Below are 15,153 nucleotides of genomic sequence, written 5' to 3'. Positions count from 1 at the left end.
TATGCATAGTTAAACAATTTGTTTTATTTCTATTTGAGTTCTTTAATTGACAATAGTTTTATTTTTAATTCTAAGACTTATTAAAAGTGATAAAAAATAATAAATATTATGTTCATATAACTGAGAGTTTTATAACGTAGTATTTGTACATGTTAATATTAATAATGTTTGTTACATAAAGTTAAAAAACTGGCGTTAAAATTAATACTATTATTTTAAGTAATATATTTAATACTTAACTAGGAATTGTCATGTTCTACACGACTATCATTAACTTATTTTATATGAGAATTACAAATATAAATAATCTTAAGGCACATAAAATTACAATAAATCTCATAAAACTTTCAAAGTTAAACGCACCATATCTTTTTTGGAATTAGTAATACTAGAACTAAAGTATTTATTATGACTCCTGAGTATGTTTTAGATTTCATACCAACAATCTTTGCTTTCATTTTAAAGAATATTTCGATGTAATTTTGCTATTTTAAATTTCCAGCCTACAATGCTGATTTCATGTCAGCTGTAACTCTTACACAAAATAAAATCACCAATAATTGCACTCGCATGAATAATTGACAAAATCCATTGAATTGCCTCAATGGTTTATTTTACAAGTTTATAAATTTAAATAAGAAAATCATAAATTAAATTCAACCATCTTACCAGATCTCTGATCCACTCCATCAATTATGATAGGATTTTCATCATCTGTCACTTCTGAATCATCACCATCCTTTTTAATTCCCTTCACATTGTTACCATCAGTTTTTAATGACTTTACATCATTACTCATTTCTATTCTCTTATCACTGGCTAGTTCTAACATTAATGTTTCTAATTTTTGAGCTTTTCTAGTTTCGTTGTGTGTTATCAAAGCGCATAAGTGTTCTGTTAAAAGTTCCTTCTTTTCTTTCTCCTTTTGCAATTGAATCTTCGCTTGCAGGAACTCTTTTTCCACCTTCAAGTAATGTTTCCTGTAAAAGCATAAGCATAAAGATTTTTTTTTTATTTGCCAAATACAAAATGTCTAGGGGACAAATGTCTAACTTGTTGTCAAGCAGTATTAAAATAATAAAACCATTTATATCGCGTAGGAATTGAAAATACATATTTTACATCAAATCAAATACAACAATGGATAGGCCAAAGTAATCCTGGCTTCACTATGGATATGAGAGCTACAAAAGATCTAATGATTAAGAGCTCGTGCAGCGTGCCACCGACTTTGTCCGACGATTGAATGTATATAATTAAATGGCACAGTACAGCGTGTCACCGACCGACGACAAGCGACTAACGGACTAAAGGTAGAGTAGGGTAAGTAGGTGTAAAAGTAAGAGTACAGGATATAGACGTAGTTATCTTCATGTTTAAATAAGTAAAATGATTCATGGTCAACTTACTCCGCTTCAGCATAACAAAGACATGCGTGGTCGATCTTTTTCCTGAGCACGGCCACATCTTGAGAGAACTGTCCGTCCAACACTTGCAGCTCTTTCTTTATTTTCTCCAGCCTTATAACCTCTTCCTCGGTTTGTTTTGTCCTGCAATATTATAAAAATTCATTAAATTTCTAACATATCACCCTGACTACCATCTCAGTTTGATGTAGAGGTTCACATGACAGGGAATTTCTTATGGCAGAACACATAATATGCATTAGAATTAATGCATTAAAGTTAAATAAATATCAATAAACGCTGTTCTCTTCATTCATCATAGCATTTTTCTGACATTTTCAGCGTAAGAAGTCTAATTGCATTAAAAAGTAAAATAATTATAGGTAAAAATATATTATTTTTTAATGCATCAACTCTTGTGCTCGTGCATAAGCACTTTAATGCTTTCTTAGACATTAATAAAATTTAAGTTTGAGATATTTCCTTACTAGAACACTGTGTTAGAATTTTTACGAATACATTCACTGAATTTACTAATACTTCTATTAATGTTTGGTGCCCAAAGGTAATGGGCATTACTTTCTAAACTCATTGCTACTCGAAATCTGATTGCTGTAATGTCTAAGCAAGTTACAAAATTTGTAAACCAAAAAATTTACAATACCATATTGGTTTGGTGATGAGATGAAAAAATTTTGTGTACTTGGAAAACTCGAGCATGCCTACCACTTCCTTTACCATCGAGAGTATAGTGAAGCGTGAAGTGATAACAGCGCTATCAAATGATAAGAGATAATGTGTTGTCAAATTTTAAAAGAGATAGTGAGAAATACCAGCATTGTTTTTGATAGATTCTTATCTTTTTACTATATGATCTATGACTATTAAGTTTAAAAAATATTTTCACTTCAACACTTGTTGATGTCTGCACTCAATGTAGGGAGTTTCTAGTTGAATATGTAAACTTTTTTTTTCTCAGTGAATCCTGCAATCAGCCCTTTTGGCTTTAAGCAGATGTGATGGTGGTAATAGAGTATAGGGTAGGCTAGGTCTCAGTTTTGTGTAGTCACTCTATATAAGCTGAATAATTATCAAAGATATCTTGCCCTTTTCTTAATCTACAAATAGGCTGTGGCATTGTCAGCTGCGATGTGAACAATATAGAAATCAGTAGGATAAGGAAAAGCAATAATATAAGAGATGGCTACAATTTTCTTGTAACAAAAAGTATATCAGAAAGTAAGATTTCCAGATTGTGTATGTGTATGTATGCCACATGTTTGTCCTTCAGAAATTTCCCAGAGGAAGGAAACTGTAGCCCTGTTAATCAAGCCCAGCCTAGGGTAAGGGAATATAAATACATATAGTCACGTCTATACCCCTTGCAGGGTAGCAGAGCCCACAGTCTTGAAAAGACTTAAAGGCCATATTCAGCTTCTTGGCTTGATGATAGAATTGAGATTCAAATAGTAACAGATTTCTAGCCAATTGCATAAAAGAATATCCTCGAATCATACTCATTCATGGACCTTTTAGTTCCAAAATGTAATGACAAGACTAACCTATCAGCAAGCGCTTTTGCCAGCATCTCTTTTCTCTTCTTATTCTGTTCCTCCATCAACTTCTGTTTCAACTGCAACTCTTCTAACTTCACCTTGTGTGCTCCCAACTCATCTTCCGTATAATTCTCCACTCCTCTCACTAAATCTGGACCATCAGTACCATTCTTCATTTCCGTAACTTCTTCATTTAAATTTATATCAGTCATAACATCTTCATTATTATTTGTCTCATTGCTATCATTCATCTCACATTGTGATGTTGGAGTCTTAATACTAAGCTTGCACTTGTCAAAGTCTATGTGGTCTATGGCATCATCAGAATTTTGTGTCTTCAGTGGTAATTTACATAGAGTTGTGTTTTTCTTTGGTTTTGCCCCAATTTTATCAATTTTTTTGTATACAGTTGTGTTTATCTGTGCAGCTGGAAATTCAATGTGATTATTATTATCTTACTTCTTACTGAAAATACTTTCAAATTCTTAAGTTTTTATGTATGTGTTTTTCTTAGTCTTTTACACAAAATCTATTGGTATTTAGATGAAAGTTTTCAGTAATTTATAAGTTTGTTACAAATCACATTTTCTCTAGTCTGGTCGCTATGGCAAAAAGCTACTTTTTCTGACTAGCCTGGAGGACATGTTCATTTTTTATGAATACAACAGAAAGTATCATTGAGTTAGTACAAAATCCAAGCCACAAACCAACTTCCTTTTGGGCTAACTTAATCTGTGTCACATGTTCATATTTTTACTAATTTTATTTTAGTGACTACACCAACATTGAAATCTTCCTATTTAAGTCTAAAAAAAGGTTAACTACACTGAACCAAAAACTAATTTTAATTCAATTGTGAGAACAAAATGAACATAGAGTTGATTATAAAAACAGGTAAACAAATGAGATCAGGCTATGATTGTACTGTGCAGTAATATAGCACAATATTTACTGTTTGGTCTCTACGTCTTTAAAGTAAACAATCGTGACACATATTTTTGTTGAAATATACTTTTTCAAATTATTACCATTAAAAGAAAATCTAAATAAACAATTGTCATAATGAATTACTTTTGCTTACAAATATAAATATACATTATTTTACCAAAGGCGACCTATGTGAGGAATAGGCACATTCATCTAGAAAAGGTTGCGGAGGTCATACGGGAGTCGGTTCGTGTAAAAAATCAAACTTACCCAATCTAAGATTATGGTGAATGAAAGACGCACCCTAGGCTCCAGAGAGGTGAGGATTTAACCAGGAATTACACCAAGAGGAAGAAGATTACCCAACTAATTACAAATCAGGAATAAAATAATTTCCGAGAACGATAGTTTAATGAATTTATTATCTCACCGTTATCTGGTTCATTTTTCCCAGCTTTGATTTTTTGTAAATCTTCTTCGCTGAATCCAGAAAACGTGGACGACATTGTGAAGTCAAGAGCACAATCATCAACATTGAAATGAAAACATTTAATATGAAATAAATTTTATAAAAAATCTAAACAAAAAAACAAACTACAACTTAGCCGACAGTCCAACAGACTCCAGACAGTCAGTTGTCGACGTCGACATCACATTAAAAAATGTCATTGACATTTAAGACAGTGAATTAACGTAGTGAGCAAAGACTTTAGTCGTGAGCATGCTATCAAACCTGTTACATACGTAGCTATATTTATATTATATATTTATACAGATTTTGAAAACATTATTGTATATGTCTGTGACTATTCATAATATATATTGCCTTCATTTCATTGACTATCAAAGTCTTGCAAGTTTCGTTACATCGTTACGCGACTAACTTCTGATTTACTACTTATTTTATAATGCCGTGTGTGGTGTGCCGTACTATTGTTTCAGCCACTTTAAAATAGAAGCACTCCATACCTATCTCTTTGATGGACTTCGTGTGTGATCACAGACATTATTTTTAAATCTGTGTGGACTTGATCCACGACGTCCAGTGCATCAGTGCTCTAGCACATGATGACAATGGCGTGATAACTGTCACTGTCACCTGTCTTCTAAGTTCTCGGCGTTCACGCCGGTTCCTATAGCCTCTTCTCGCTTTTGCTTGCTCGCGTTTGTTTGATTTGCGTCTAGGGGTTATTTTAAATTTTCGCAATTCTGTGTTGTTTTTGTCAAAGAAAAAGGTATATATTTATAATAATGAGTCGGATATTGCTGTGTATAAGTGTTATAGAATTTACAATTTAAGAATTTTACAGATCAAATCCTTGAAAAATGGCGGCTGCTATGCCCATCAACCCCAAACCATTCCTTAATAGTTTGACTGGAAAGTCAGTTTTGGTCAAATTAAAATGGGGCCATGAGTACAAAGGTCTACTAGTTTCAGCTGACGGTTATATGAACCTTCAGCTCGCCAATACAGAAGAAATTGTTGATGGTTCCTGTACAGGTTAGTTTTAAGTTGTGATTATATTTTCATGCTTATTTAACATTACATCGAGAACATAAATATCTGAATTAACTTAGGTAAATCTTTGGGTCAAGAATGCATAAGATGCTGTGCATAAATTGTTTAAATTTTCTATATACACATGCTTCTGGACTTTAACTTCACTTGTTTGTTCATAATCTTTTTGAACATCCTGAGAAGACAAAAAATATGATTGACGATATATAAATGCGAGTTGCAGCAGTATAGTTGTTAGTTGTATTAACACAAAATGCAAAAAAACTCATCTTTGCATGTTTCCCGTTGCATCCTCTGCCTCAATACTTTGGGGACTGGAGTCGAAAAGCCGACATTTTTCCTTCCCCTTTGTCACATTTTAACACCAAAGTCATACCCTCCGGGAAAGAGGTGTGATTTTATGTATGTATGTATGCATATCATACATACATCTTTAGCAAGTTCAAGCCAGGATCTCTTCAGCCTGCACCCTACAAAATGTAAAACTCTATCAATTGAAACTAAACACTATTAAAATAGATTTTCACATAGTAACAATAATTACCAATATAATTGAATTGGTTATTTTCAGGTAATCTCGGAGAAGTGCTGATCAGGTGTAACAATGTCCTTTATGTCAGAGGTTCAGAAGAGGAAGACGAAGAAGGGGAAATGAAAGAATAGATTATAAAATAGTTCTAAGTACTGTCATCTTGTGTGGTTGTTTGTATGATTGACATACATTGCGACTTTCCAAAGTGTTAACTTTGTGATTTAGATTATAAGCAACAATTTCCATATAACATTGGCTTTGATTTAACTTCATATTTAATGATATACCCCATACATACTTAAGTCACGTCTTCATACCTTTTAGGGTAGACAAGGGTTAAAGTTTCAGAAAGAAAGAAACTTCCAGCTGTATGGTTAATGATGGAATCTAGATTTTAATATAGGTGGTCAGCGCTTACTAGCCCATCACCTTAAAGACTTTGGAGTATTAGATATTCCCTTGCTCCACAGTAAGAGACAATCTTAATCAATCCTATTACATATCTGATATTAGAAAACTAGATTGGTTCCCATAAAGACCAACAACCAAGACTCAGGATAATCAGGATTTCTTTTTCTTTATTTGGCGGACCAAACCGGGAACCTAGTCATATCGATAATTGTAAATGTGGTCCATTACTTTTTAATTGTTAATAAAAAATGATGTGGTTTTTAACGATTTATTTTAATTAACAAATATTTACAGAGATCACAACATTAAAAGTCACAAGACCTACATAGACAGTACAATATCATATTTTTTCTATGCCACTTATCGTATAGAGTTCTATCATGGTGAGACTCCGTGAAGAACGGCCGAGCCGAGGTCGCCGGGACACGCAATGTGAGTGAGGGTAGCCCACGCTCTCGGCACCAAAGCGGTAGGTAGGCGATGGGACAACTCAATGGGACTAGTGAGATAAACATTTTTTTTTATAGTTCATTGTACTTCTACAAGAATCATAATGAAAGTAAAGCTTCTCACAAGTCTCTGGCAGATAAAAGCTTAAATATATTTTGAGAAATAAATGGACATTTAATTCATTTCTTTAGGTAACTCCTGAAATAATGGTAAACTATAATGACAGGTTTTTTTTATTGAAATATTCATTTTTTAAATATATTTATATGAGAAACAAAAACACTTAATGAAATAACACTGTCTGGTTGTGGAGGTTGTAAATTAGCTGCGGCGAAAATAAAATATTTCTTATATCAGTAACTACATATCTATTATTATTTAGTAGTATATTTTTAACATGAACAATACATTTTTTATCACAAACAAATCTATTTAGTTTTATAAGTCGTCAATTTTTTTCTTTCGTTATCCTGTAATTTGCCAAAATCTTTACATCTGTAAATAGAAAAAGATATTATGTATTTGCAAGTATTACTTTTTTAAAAGTTACATTGTATACCTGCGCAGAAGTCCATTTTTGCATGGCGCGAAAATATTTGAGCCTATCAGCGCGCGTCATTTGAACGAGATAAATTGCTTGTCTTGATTTTATTTTGTTGAGTTTTCATTCGATTTGATTCGGCTGTAGGGTGCGCTATGCTGTGCCGTCGAAAATTGCAGATGCGACTTGTATAAAAATGGCCCTTTGGTTTAGAAGAAAGAAGTAATATATTATCAACATAATTACGTGATACTCATTGGTCAATTATACAATATGTCCAATTCTATTTAGAAATTTACATAAAATAAATGCTACATAAAATAAAAACTTGAGACTTCAAATTATATTTATTGCTACAATGAAGTTAATCTTAAATAATATATATTGAGCTGTTCTTAAAATATACGCAGTTCTGTACATTGATAAAGTGTGAAATCACAAAATATAGTTAACATACACTGTATGTTAGATCCACTAATTAAAATATAAATTCGAAGCATACATAACTTCGTATTTAATTATTGCATGGATAGGTACGTAAATAGTAGGTACAAGTATTTAAAACGAGAACATTTATGAGCGCAAGTTTTAAAATGAACACGAGCTTATAACATTATATTCCAACCCGACTTTACAATATATAACAAAAATCCGGTCCGACCCGAAATGGAAAGTGACAAGTATAACACTGTGACAAGCACGGTGATTGGCCACATCTTAAACGTTAAGTTAAAAAAAGGATAAAATATACCTAAATATATCTGAAAATATCAAAATTTTACAATCATTACTCAAAATTGTGCCAATGTATAAAGAGACAACACTGTGTCGGCGAAGGCATGTGTTCCCATAACGAGATCGAGCGACAAAGGAAATTGGCACGTAAGTGTTACCGTCAGTCAGTCTAAAATCTAATTATATATTTTTTTAACAGAGGAATTTTTAGATTATGATTTGACGAGAAACCATAAATACAACCTACAAAAGCTTCCCAATATGACGACCTAATATTTCTGAATCGGACAGGACTTCTGTTAAATATTTTTTAAGGTTTTTTGCTCCTAATAGTGCAAACATAAACTGCTCTCACCGAAGTTCTAAAACCGCGTACACATTGGAGTTAATACACGCTCGCATTGTTGGCTCTTGAATGTAGGCCTTGGCGTTCACCAAAGTCCGTCCAAATATGACCAAAAGAGGCTATGCTGAAACTCATTCGATGGCCCAGTGTGTACACGCCTTTACAGTGAGTGTCAGCAGCGAAATCCATTTTTAAATAAAAGTTTATATATTTTTTGTAGATTAAACGCACAGAAAACTATTGATAAAAGTATGCTGTGATCGCAACAAATCTTCTGTCTAAGTAACTCTGTTCAATCTCCAACGAACCTCCAATTTCTTTTGCTATCGATAGTAACTGAAAAAAAAACTTTGTGTCAATATTTAATAGAAACATATATTTACTCTTTGCAATTGTTTTCCGCAGCCTTGCCTGCATCAAGCTTAAATCTCGATCCTATTGCCATTGCAATTTTCAGAAAATAAGAAGCGTAAATTTGTCTTCGAATAATTTACCACATTCATACAAAATCTGCTGTGTTAGCGTAATAGGTAGTTATACATGGTGGCTGGTAAATCGCTTTACATATTGAAAGGGAGCACTCAGTACTTGATGACTTGACTCGTTACAAAAAAATAGAGAAAACTGTTGGTTAAAATTTCACCTAATTATCCAACAAAAACAAAAAGTTTGAGAATCCACGTGGGTGGCGCGAATTCAAACGAGTCTCGAACGCGGCAGTGCCGTGCCGGATGCGCGCACTTTATGAGTTATTTGGATTATTTTCTCTTTTAACTATTGAATATTTTGTTGATTTTATATTTTATAAAGTTAAGCGTGTTCATTAATTAGTAATTCCTTTAATATGTCAGGCGATTTATCAGACACCATGTATATATATGTACATGCTTTCGCATGCATAATATCTCCCTTTTTTTAAGTAGAATAAGTGAGTAATACCTGATCAGTCCTCGTATTCCTGGGCAGATAAAGAGCTATGTTAGACGAAATACTCCTAGCGGCCTCCATCAGTTTTGATGCTGGTTTCGGCTCCAACATAGTTTCAATGTCGTACTCATAGTTCTGAAATTAAGAAGTTAGATGAAGATAGTTAATCATTGAAGATCCAGGACAAAAAGAGCAATATCTTTTATCATCTACTATTTAGAGACCGAATACAGTCCATTTTTCGCTTAAATAAACTAAAAATTTCAATAAAATTAATTTCAGTAAACTAGGCAGTTAACCCTTAATACTGTGTTCGGTCTTGATGAAAAACGATAGTTTTTTTGGTCCTTTGATCCGGATAGATTTGACTGCATGTATATCTATATGCTGTTATATGTATATATATATGCTATTGTGTATCTATATGCAATACAGTTAATGTTTAATTAAAACTTAAACTAAACTCACTTCTGAATACTTGGGACCGCCCCATGGTGGACTTAAGAACACCATATCAGCTTCCAAAGTTGGTGCCAACTGGAAGAAGTCTCCAACTATGAACTCTATGTTGTCTGAGACGCCGTATACAGACGCGTTGTGACGCGCCATCTCTATTTTAGCGGGGTCTATGTCGATTGCTATCACTGAGAAAAAAAAACATACATTTAATTTTTATTTAAAACTTTATTTAGTATTAATACTATTAATGATAATATCATTCTCTACCAGTCAACTTTTAGAACATAGCAAACAGATAAATGATCCGGTGTCAAATTAAGAGAAAAAAAAAATACAAAAATGTTCTTTTTAGGGACATATATAAATAAGAAAATAATTAAAAATAAATACAGCTTACAGTTAACACTGAGAAACTCTTTGTCAAACCTAAGAAACCTTTCGTCGACGCTTGAGATACAGTAGTTACAATACCTACCTTTCTTGCAAGTGGCAGCAAACTGTATAGTGTTCCCGCCGGCGCCGCAGAAGGCGTCAAGGACAACGTCGTACGCGCACTTGTCCGCGATATGAGCGGCGACGTTTTCCGGAGTCACGCTGAACCAACTCTCGCGGTCAAGTTTTATTCCTTCGTCGAACCTTGGATAAAAAATAAAAACATTTATTCGACACTAGCGACCCGCCTTCGCACGGGTGCAAAATTATAAATGTTATTATACATAAAAACCTTCCTCTTGAATCACTCTAACTGTTACAAAAAACCGCATCAAAATCCGTTGTGTAATTTTAAAGATTTAAGCATACAGACAAACAGACTACAATAGCGACTTTGTTTTATACTTTGTAGTGAAGCAGAAGCTGCTGAAAGCATTCTGATTAAGAAGTATTTTGATTAGCTTCCGTGCACCACCTTAGGCCTCATCTTGCTTACCGCCAGGCTGATTGAGGTCAAACGCACTCAAAACTATTATTAAAAAAAAACTATCCACTAAAAGCTTAGTAAATTTAAGACATACCTATAAAATAATGAATGCCTCTTCTTCCAATATTTATACATTTTGGGATCATCTCTCAGTTCGTCCGGAATTTCTGAGTAGTCTTCATCGACTCGCGAGTGTCTCTTGTTGCGTCTTCTACGTTTTGTCGACTCCACTGGTATTGGAACTAAAAATATATATATATATAAAGTTTTAGCCTTCTATCCACTATATATATATATCTTATAAGTTAGTTTGAATACTAACTGATACTCTACTACTACTTATTCAGGCAACTAGAAGTGTAACTATGGATCCTATATGGGTTAAGTTTACCTGCAGTTGGTTGCAGCGGTCAGAATGGGAGTTGTTTCGTGTAAAAACCTGACTCACCTAATCTAGGGTCCATGGTCAAAGGCATACTCAGGGCTCTACTCCAAAGAGGTGAGGGTTGGATCAACTTCCTGGTATTTGTCAGGTTTTTTACTCAGTAACTGGCTGCGACCCCATCCGATAATGGTAAGAAATATTGATTTTGAAAATATTGATAACCATTATCGGATGATCCCTATAATGTTTTCCCTCACATTAAGTTGGTTAGCATAGCAACTGATGTATGTAACTTAGACGAAAATCAATGGTACTTTCGTGTGTTGGATTTGAATCTTTGGTAAGCATAATTTTACACTTAGTAACTTTATTACTATGCCAATGACTGTGAAATATAACTGAGAGATCATAAGTGAGATGATGAAAATGCCACAGCAAAATTTGAACCTTGGAATACCCTGGAATGGGTAGTTCTATGACCTTAACTATTTTGCCACTTACCATGTAAAATTAAAAAATTGGTGAAAAACTGACCTGCACATTCCGCAATAGGATTCTCACTACTCAATTCATCTGGTCCATCGCTCAATGTATCCACGTCAGGTGGTAATTCAACACTAGCTGCTTCCACTGCTACACTTTCCTCGATTGTATCATCACTTTTGTTTAAAACATCAAAGCTGGTATTCAATTGTTCGTTTTGAGTTTTAGCCATGTCTGTATCTTCATTGGTCTGCATTTCTCCTTCTTCATTGGACTCTTGTGGCTGCAATGTTAGAAAAATAAATTATTGTTCTTCAGAAAATAGTGGATGTAAGTCTTGATATTCCCAATAAAACTCGACCCCTAAAAGAACGTAAAATTTGAGGAACATGCAAATTTTACTCCTGCCTTCCTGCCTCAATTGGATTTGAGATAAATTTTATTAACGCGAGCAGATCCGCGGACAAAAATTACCTCATAAGGGTTTCCATCGTCATCAAAATATGTCTTTCTCGCTACTCCAAACTTTCTTGACCGCGGCGGTCTCAGCTTCCTCAACCGCCTTCTATACACTAACTGTCCTTTGGGCATATTTTCAGGCTTCACACAGAAGCCCATTATCTGGAATGTTGATTGTATTTTCTCAGCTCCTATTTCGTCTTCGTCTATTTCGTGACTGAAAATAAAAATTATGTAATTATTGTAAAATATTATTTGGAGGTTATAATAATAGTTTATTTAGATAATATTTAGCGACGCTGAGATATTAGATATATTAATGCTAAATTATGTACAAACCAATGAATTTTAAACACACATTAACACGAGCGTGTAGACCTCTACAGGTCAAGAATATTTGATGATAAATAAACTATTTACGATAATGACAATCTGAATCGACAAGTCAGTGACAAATGACATCATCATGGCTTGTTTTTGTTGACAAGTTGCAAATACAAAGTTGAGGGGAATCCCTCGCCTTAAATTACAATCAATGACAATCCGTTCCATTTTACAAAAAATAAAGCATAGATTAAGAACTTAATCTTTTTTGATTTTTCTTCAATCTTGATTGAATCAAAAAAGTTTTAATATCTTTACAGAGGCATCAGTCTTGAAAAGACTAAAAGATCACATTCAGCTGTATTCATAAAAATTTTTAAAAATTATTACCTTCTCTTCAATGACACTGACTTTTCTTCTGGTGGGTCGTCATCTCCATCATCATAGCTACATGGAGTGAAACGATTAAATACAGGCTGTTCATTTTGAGACACAATCACATTCACAGCATCAGTTTGTTCTATTTTTTGTTCCTTACTTTCCACAACATCTCCGGCATCAAAAACCTCTTCTGTTTCACTTTTTTTTTGCTCCTCTTGAAGCAAATTCTGTAACAAAACCCCTACAGACCTCACATAACGATTACTAACTTTTTTGTTCCTCCTTTTTGGCTTAATACTATCATCTAATTTAATCTTATCTACTTTTATTTCAACCTCCTTAACCTCAATTACAGTTGGCATTTCTTGAGAATTCCCTTCACTGTTCTCACATTCTATATCAACAACTTTCTCTTCAACTACTTTAGTAACTTCTGGAACCATTTCAACATTGATTGCTGGTATATCAGTATTCTCATTATTGTAAGCATCAATGTAGTTGGCGTAATGTAAAGCATATTGTTCTCCAAAATGCTTTTTCCATAGGAATTGCCAGTACTCTTCTGTATCAAGTTCTTCCGAGTTGGTATGATCTACACTATCATTAAAATTAGCTATTCGAGTTTGATCATTAGATTGATCATCTGAAGTTGACGATGATACACTATAATCCTCAGTTGGTGATGACTCTGAAGTTACATGACTAGATGTAACGTCATAACTAGAGAGAGTTATTTTTGTAACATTAGTCATGGAGTCTGTACCAGTGGTCACAGTTCTTGGACTCAGAATTCTGTCATGTTCAGAACAAGACCGCTTTCTTGCCAAAGGCTGCCAAGCATCATCTTTGTCATTATTAATACCAGATTTATCAATGGTTTCAGCATGACTTTTCTTATATGGATTAACTTTTGAATCATACGAAAATTTCCTCTCTCTCATACTGTCATCTTCACTATTCAGTTCAACTTTATCTTTAATAAATATCTGATCAGCTGAATGTTGTTTAGGGAGGTTATTTTCATCAAGCATCAGTTCATTATTGTCATTCAAAAATGCTGGGTTGATGTAGTCACTGTATTTCTTGATCCAAGATGCCCAGATGATGCGTTCACCATTGATAGCCCAGAATTGTTCCCAGCAGTCTTCAGACAGATAATTTTCATTGCTTTCTGCAATTTGAGTTGGGAAATCTTGGTCCATTTTTTCTTGATCGAGGGTGGTATAGTCAGAGTGGCCTTCCTGATATGTGAGATCGGCACCGCTGTCACTTGGCTGTAAAGCATGTGAGGCTGTGCCCTGAATTTGTGCGGGATCATGCTCATCAGTGGAGCAGTAGTTGTCTGTGTGTGATGCACTGCAGTAGCAACTGGCTCCTTCATCCTTCTGTAAGTTAAAGGAATAAATGAAATCTACTACATCAACATGACCACGGTTGGCGCCTGTCTTTGGTCGAAACGAAGGGAAAAAGGTATGTTCATGTTGATTCCAGTTTACATACAATAAAAAGGAAAACACATAACATAATGAAATATTATTATAACATTTAATAATGAAAAACTGGTCTTTTCATGACATTCCATCATTTATTCAAATTAAAGGCACACAGGCACAGCAGAATAAGCACTTTTGCTAGGTATAACAATCATGATTAAAGCTGATAGGTTGTCTTGTTCCCCGAATCCATGAATTGCAATTTACATAACACCTACCACACTTATACTACTACTTAACCCACTCTTGAAACAAAAAGATGCACAGCCAAACCACACTAAACAAAATATAAATTTCCATTACTTACTTCACATCTGACTTTGTAAGAAGTGTCCAATGAAAAATGAACATGCGACTGGTCCTCCCAATCTTGAGATTGCGAGTCTTTGACCATTTCAGCATCACTTTCACTACCATCCTCCTTCTCGGCACAGTTAGTTTTCAAACCATCTCTGAAATGAATGTTATTTAGGTTATAAAGTTTAATCATTCAAATTAGGCAAAGAGATGTGTTATTATAAATGAAAAAAATATATACCGTAGAAACACACGGCTGCATAAGCAGTAAATGTAGTCTTCGCAATCGTCATCATCAGAAATAGAGAAGTGAAACTCTGCTAGTGGCTCCCATCTATGATAATGATCAAAGTACTCCGACATGATTACTTAGAGTACATACGTTTTAAAATGATAATATGAAAATAAGTGATATCACAGGTTAATTCACAATCGTTCCATCAAAAATCCAAGAAACCAAACAAACTGATTCAAATGCTAGTTGAGTTGAGGGACGACAAGAAACGAACGAAACGAAACTGAGATCACGGTCTGTTTCACACCATTTTAATAATAATAAAATCAATACAGATTTTGTCACTGATAAACATGTGAAAAAATAAA

At 33.9% G+C, this 15,153-nt stretch overlaps 3 protein-coding genes across 3 annotated transcripts; 1 reads left to right on the top strand and 2 right to left on the bottom strand.

Moving 5' to 3' along the window:
- Positions 1 to 6: 6 nt before the first annotated feature.
- On the bottom strand, positions 7 to 4,534 carry LOC106136688 (RAB6-interacting golgin). Its single transcript, XM_013337316.2, has 4 exons — positions 4,320 to 4,534; positions 2,969 to 3,389; positions 1,410 to 1,550; positions 7 to 980 (listed from the first exon to the last, which is right to left on the bottom strand). Exons 1-4 carry the CDS (start codon positions 4,393 to 4,395, stop codon positions 644 to 646), a joined length of 975 nt encoding a protein of 324 aa, XP_013192770.2. The 5' UTR covers positions 4,396 to 4,534; the 3' UTR covers positions 7 to 643.
- A 434-nt stretch (positions 4,535 to 4,968) lies between these two features.
- LOC106136702 (small nuclear ribonucleoprotein F) lies at positions 4,969 to 7,062 on the top strand. The gene is made up of 3 exons (XM_013337329.2): positions 4,969 to 5,124; positions 5,200 to 5,390; positions 5,980 to 7,062. Exons 2-3 carry the CDS (start codon positions 5,216 to 5,218, stop codon positions 6,069 to 6,071), a joined length of 267 nt encoding a protein of 88 aa, XP_013192783.1. The 5' UTR covers positions 4,969 to 5,124; positions 5,200 to 5,215; the 3' UTR covers positions 6,072 to 7,062.
- A 612-nt stretch (positions 7,063 to 7,674) lies between these two features.
- Positions 7,675 to 15,077, bottom strand: LOC106136700 (uncharacterized). Its single transcript, XM_013337328.2, has 10 exons — positions 14,792 to 15,077; positions 14,561 to 14,705; positions 12,770 to 14,145; positions 12,071 to 12,272; positions 11,648 to 11,879; positions 10,823 to 10,970; positions 10,285 to 10,445; positions 9,819 to 9,994; positions 9,363 to 9,485; positions 7,675 to 8,759 (listed from the first exon to the last, which is right to left on the bottom strand). Exons 1-10 carry the CDS (start codon positions 14,911 to 14,913, stop codon positions 8,661 to 8,663), a joined length of 2,784 nt encoding a protein of 927 aa, XP_013192782.2. The 5' UTR covers positions 14,914 to 15,077; the 3' UTR covers positions 7,675 to 8,660.
- Between the last annotated feature and the right edge of the window lie 76 nt (positions 15,078 to 15,153).

Source organism: Amyelois transitella, chromosome 11, assembly GCF_032362555.1.
Source record: "Amyelois transitella isolate CPQ chromosome 11, ilAmyTran1.1, whole genome shotgun sequence".
NCBI classification, from domain to species: Eukaryota; Metazoa; Arthropoda; class Insecta; order Lepidoptera; family Pyralidae; genus Amyelois; species Amyelois transitella.
This window is presented reverse-complemented; position numbering and strand designations above follow the sequence as displayed.

What these genes read in the sequence shown, in the direction of transcription:
- LOC106136688 (XM_013337316.2), bottom strand. Translation starts at nt 4,395, where the DNA reads ATGTCGTCCACGTTTTCTGGATTCAGCGAAGAAGATTTACAAAAAATC. An exon ending in GAAAAATGAACCAGATAACG is followed by an intron (nt 3,390 to 4,319) that starts GTGAGATAATAA and finishes TTGAATTTCCAG; the next exon opens with CTGCACAGATAAACACAACT. An exon ending in CTTTGTTATGCTGAAGCGGA is followed by an intron (nt 981 to 1,409) that starts GTAAGTTGACCA and finishes ATGCTTTTACAG; the next exon opens with GAAACATTACTTGAAGGTGG.
- LOC106136702 (XM_013337329.2), top strand. Translation starts at nt 5,216, where the DNA reads ATGGCGGCTGCTATGCCCATCAACCCCAAACCATTCCTTAATAGTTTG. An exon ending in TGTTGATGGTTCCTGTACAG is followed by an intron (nt 5,391 to 5,979) that starts GTTAGTTTTAAG and finishes GGTTATTTTCAG; the next exon opens with GTAATCTCGGAGAAGTGCTG.
- LOC106136700 (XM_013337328.2), bottom strand. Translation starts at nt 14,913, where the DNA reads ATGTCGGAGTACTTTGATCATTATCATAGATGGGAGCCACTAGCAGAG. An exon ending in AGGCATTCATTATTTTATAG is followed by an intron (nt 10,446 to 10,822) that starts GTATGTCTTAAA and finishes TTTTTATCCAAG; the next exon opens with GTTCGACGAAGGAATAAAAC. An exon ending in GGAATACGAGGACTGATCAG is followed by an intron (nt 8,760 to 9,362) that starts GTATTACTCACT and finishes TTTTTTTTTCAG; the next exon opens with TTACTATCGATAGCAAAAGA.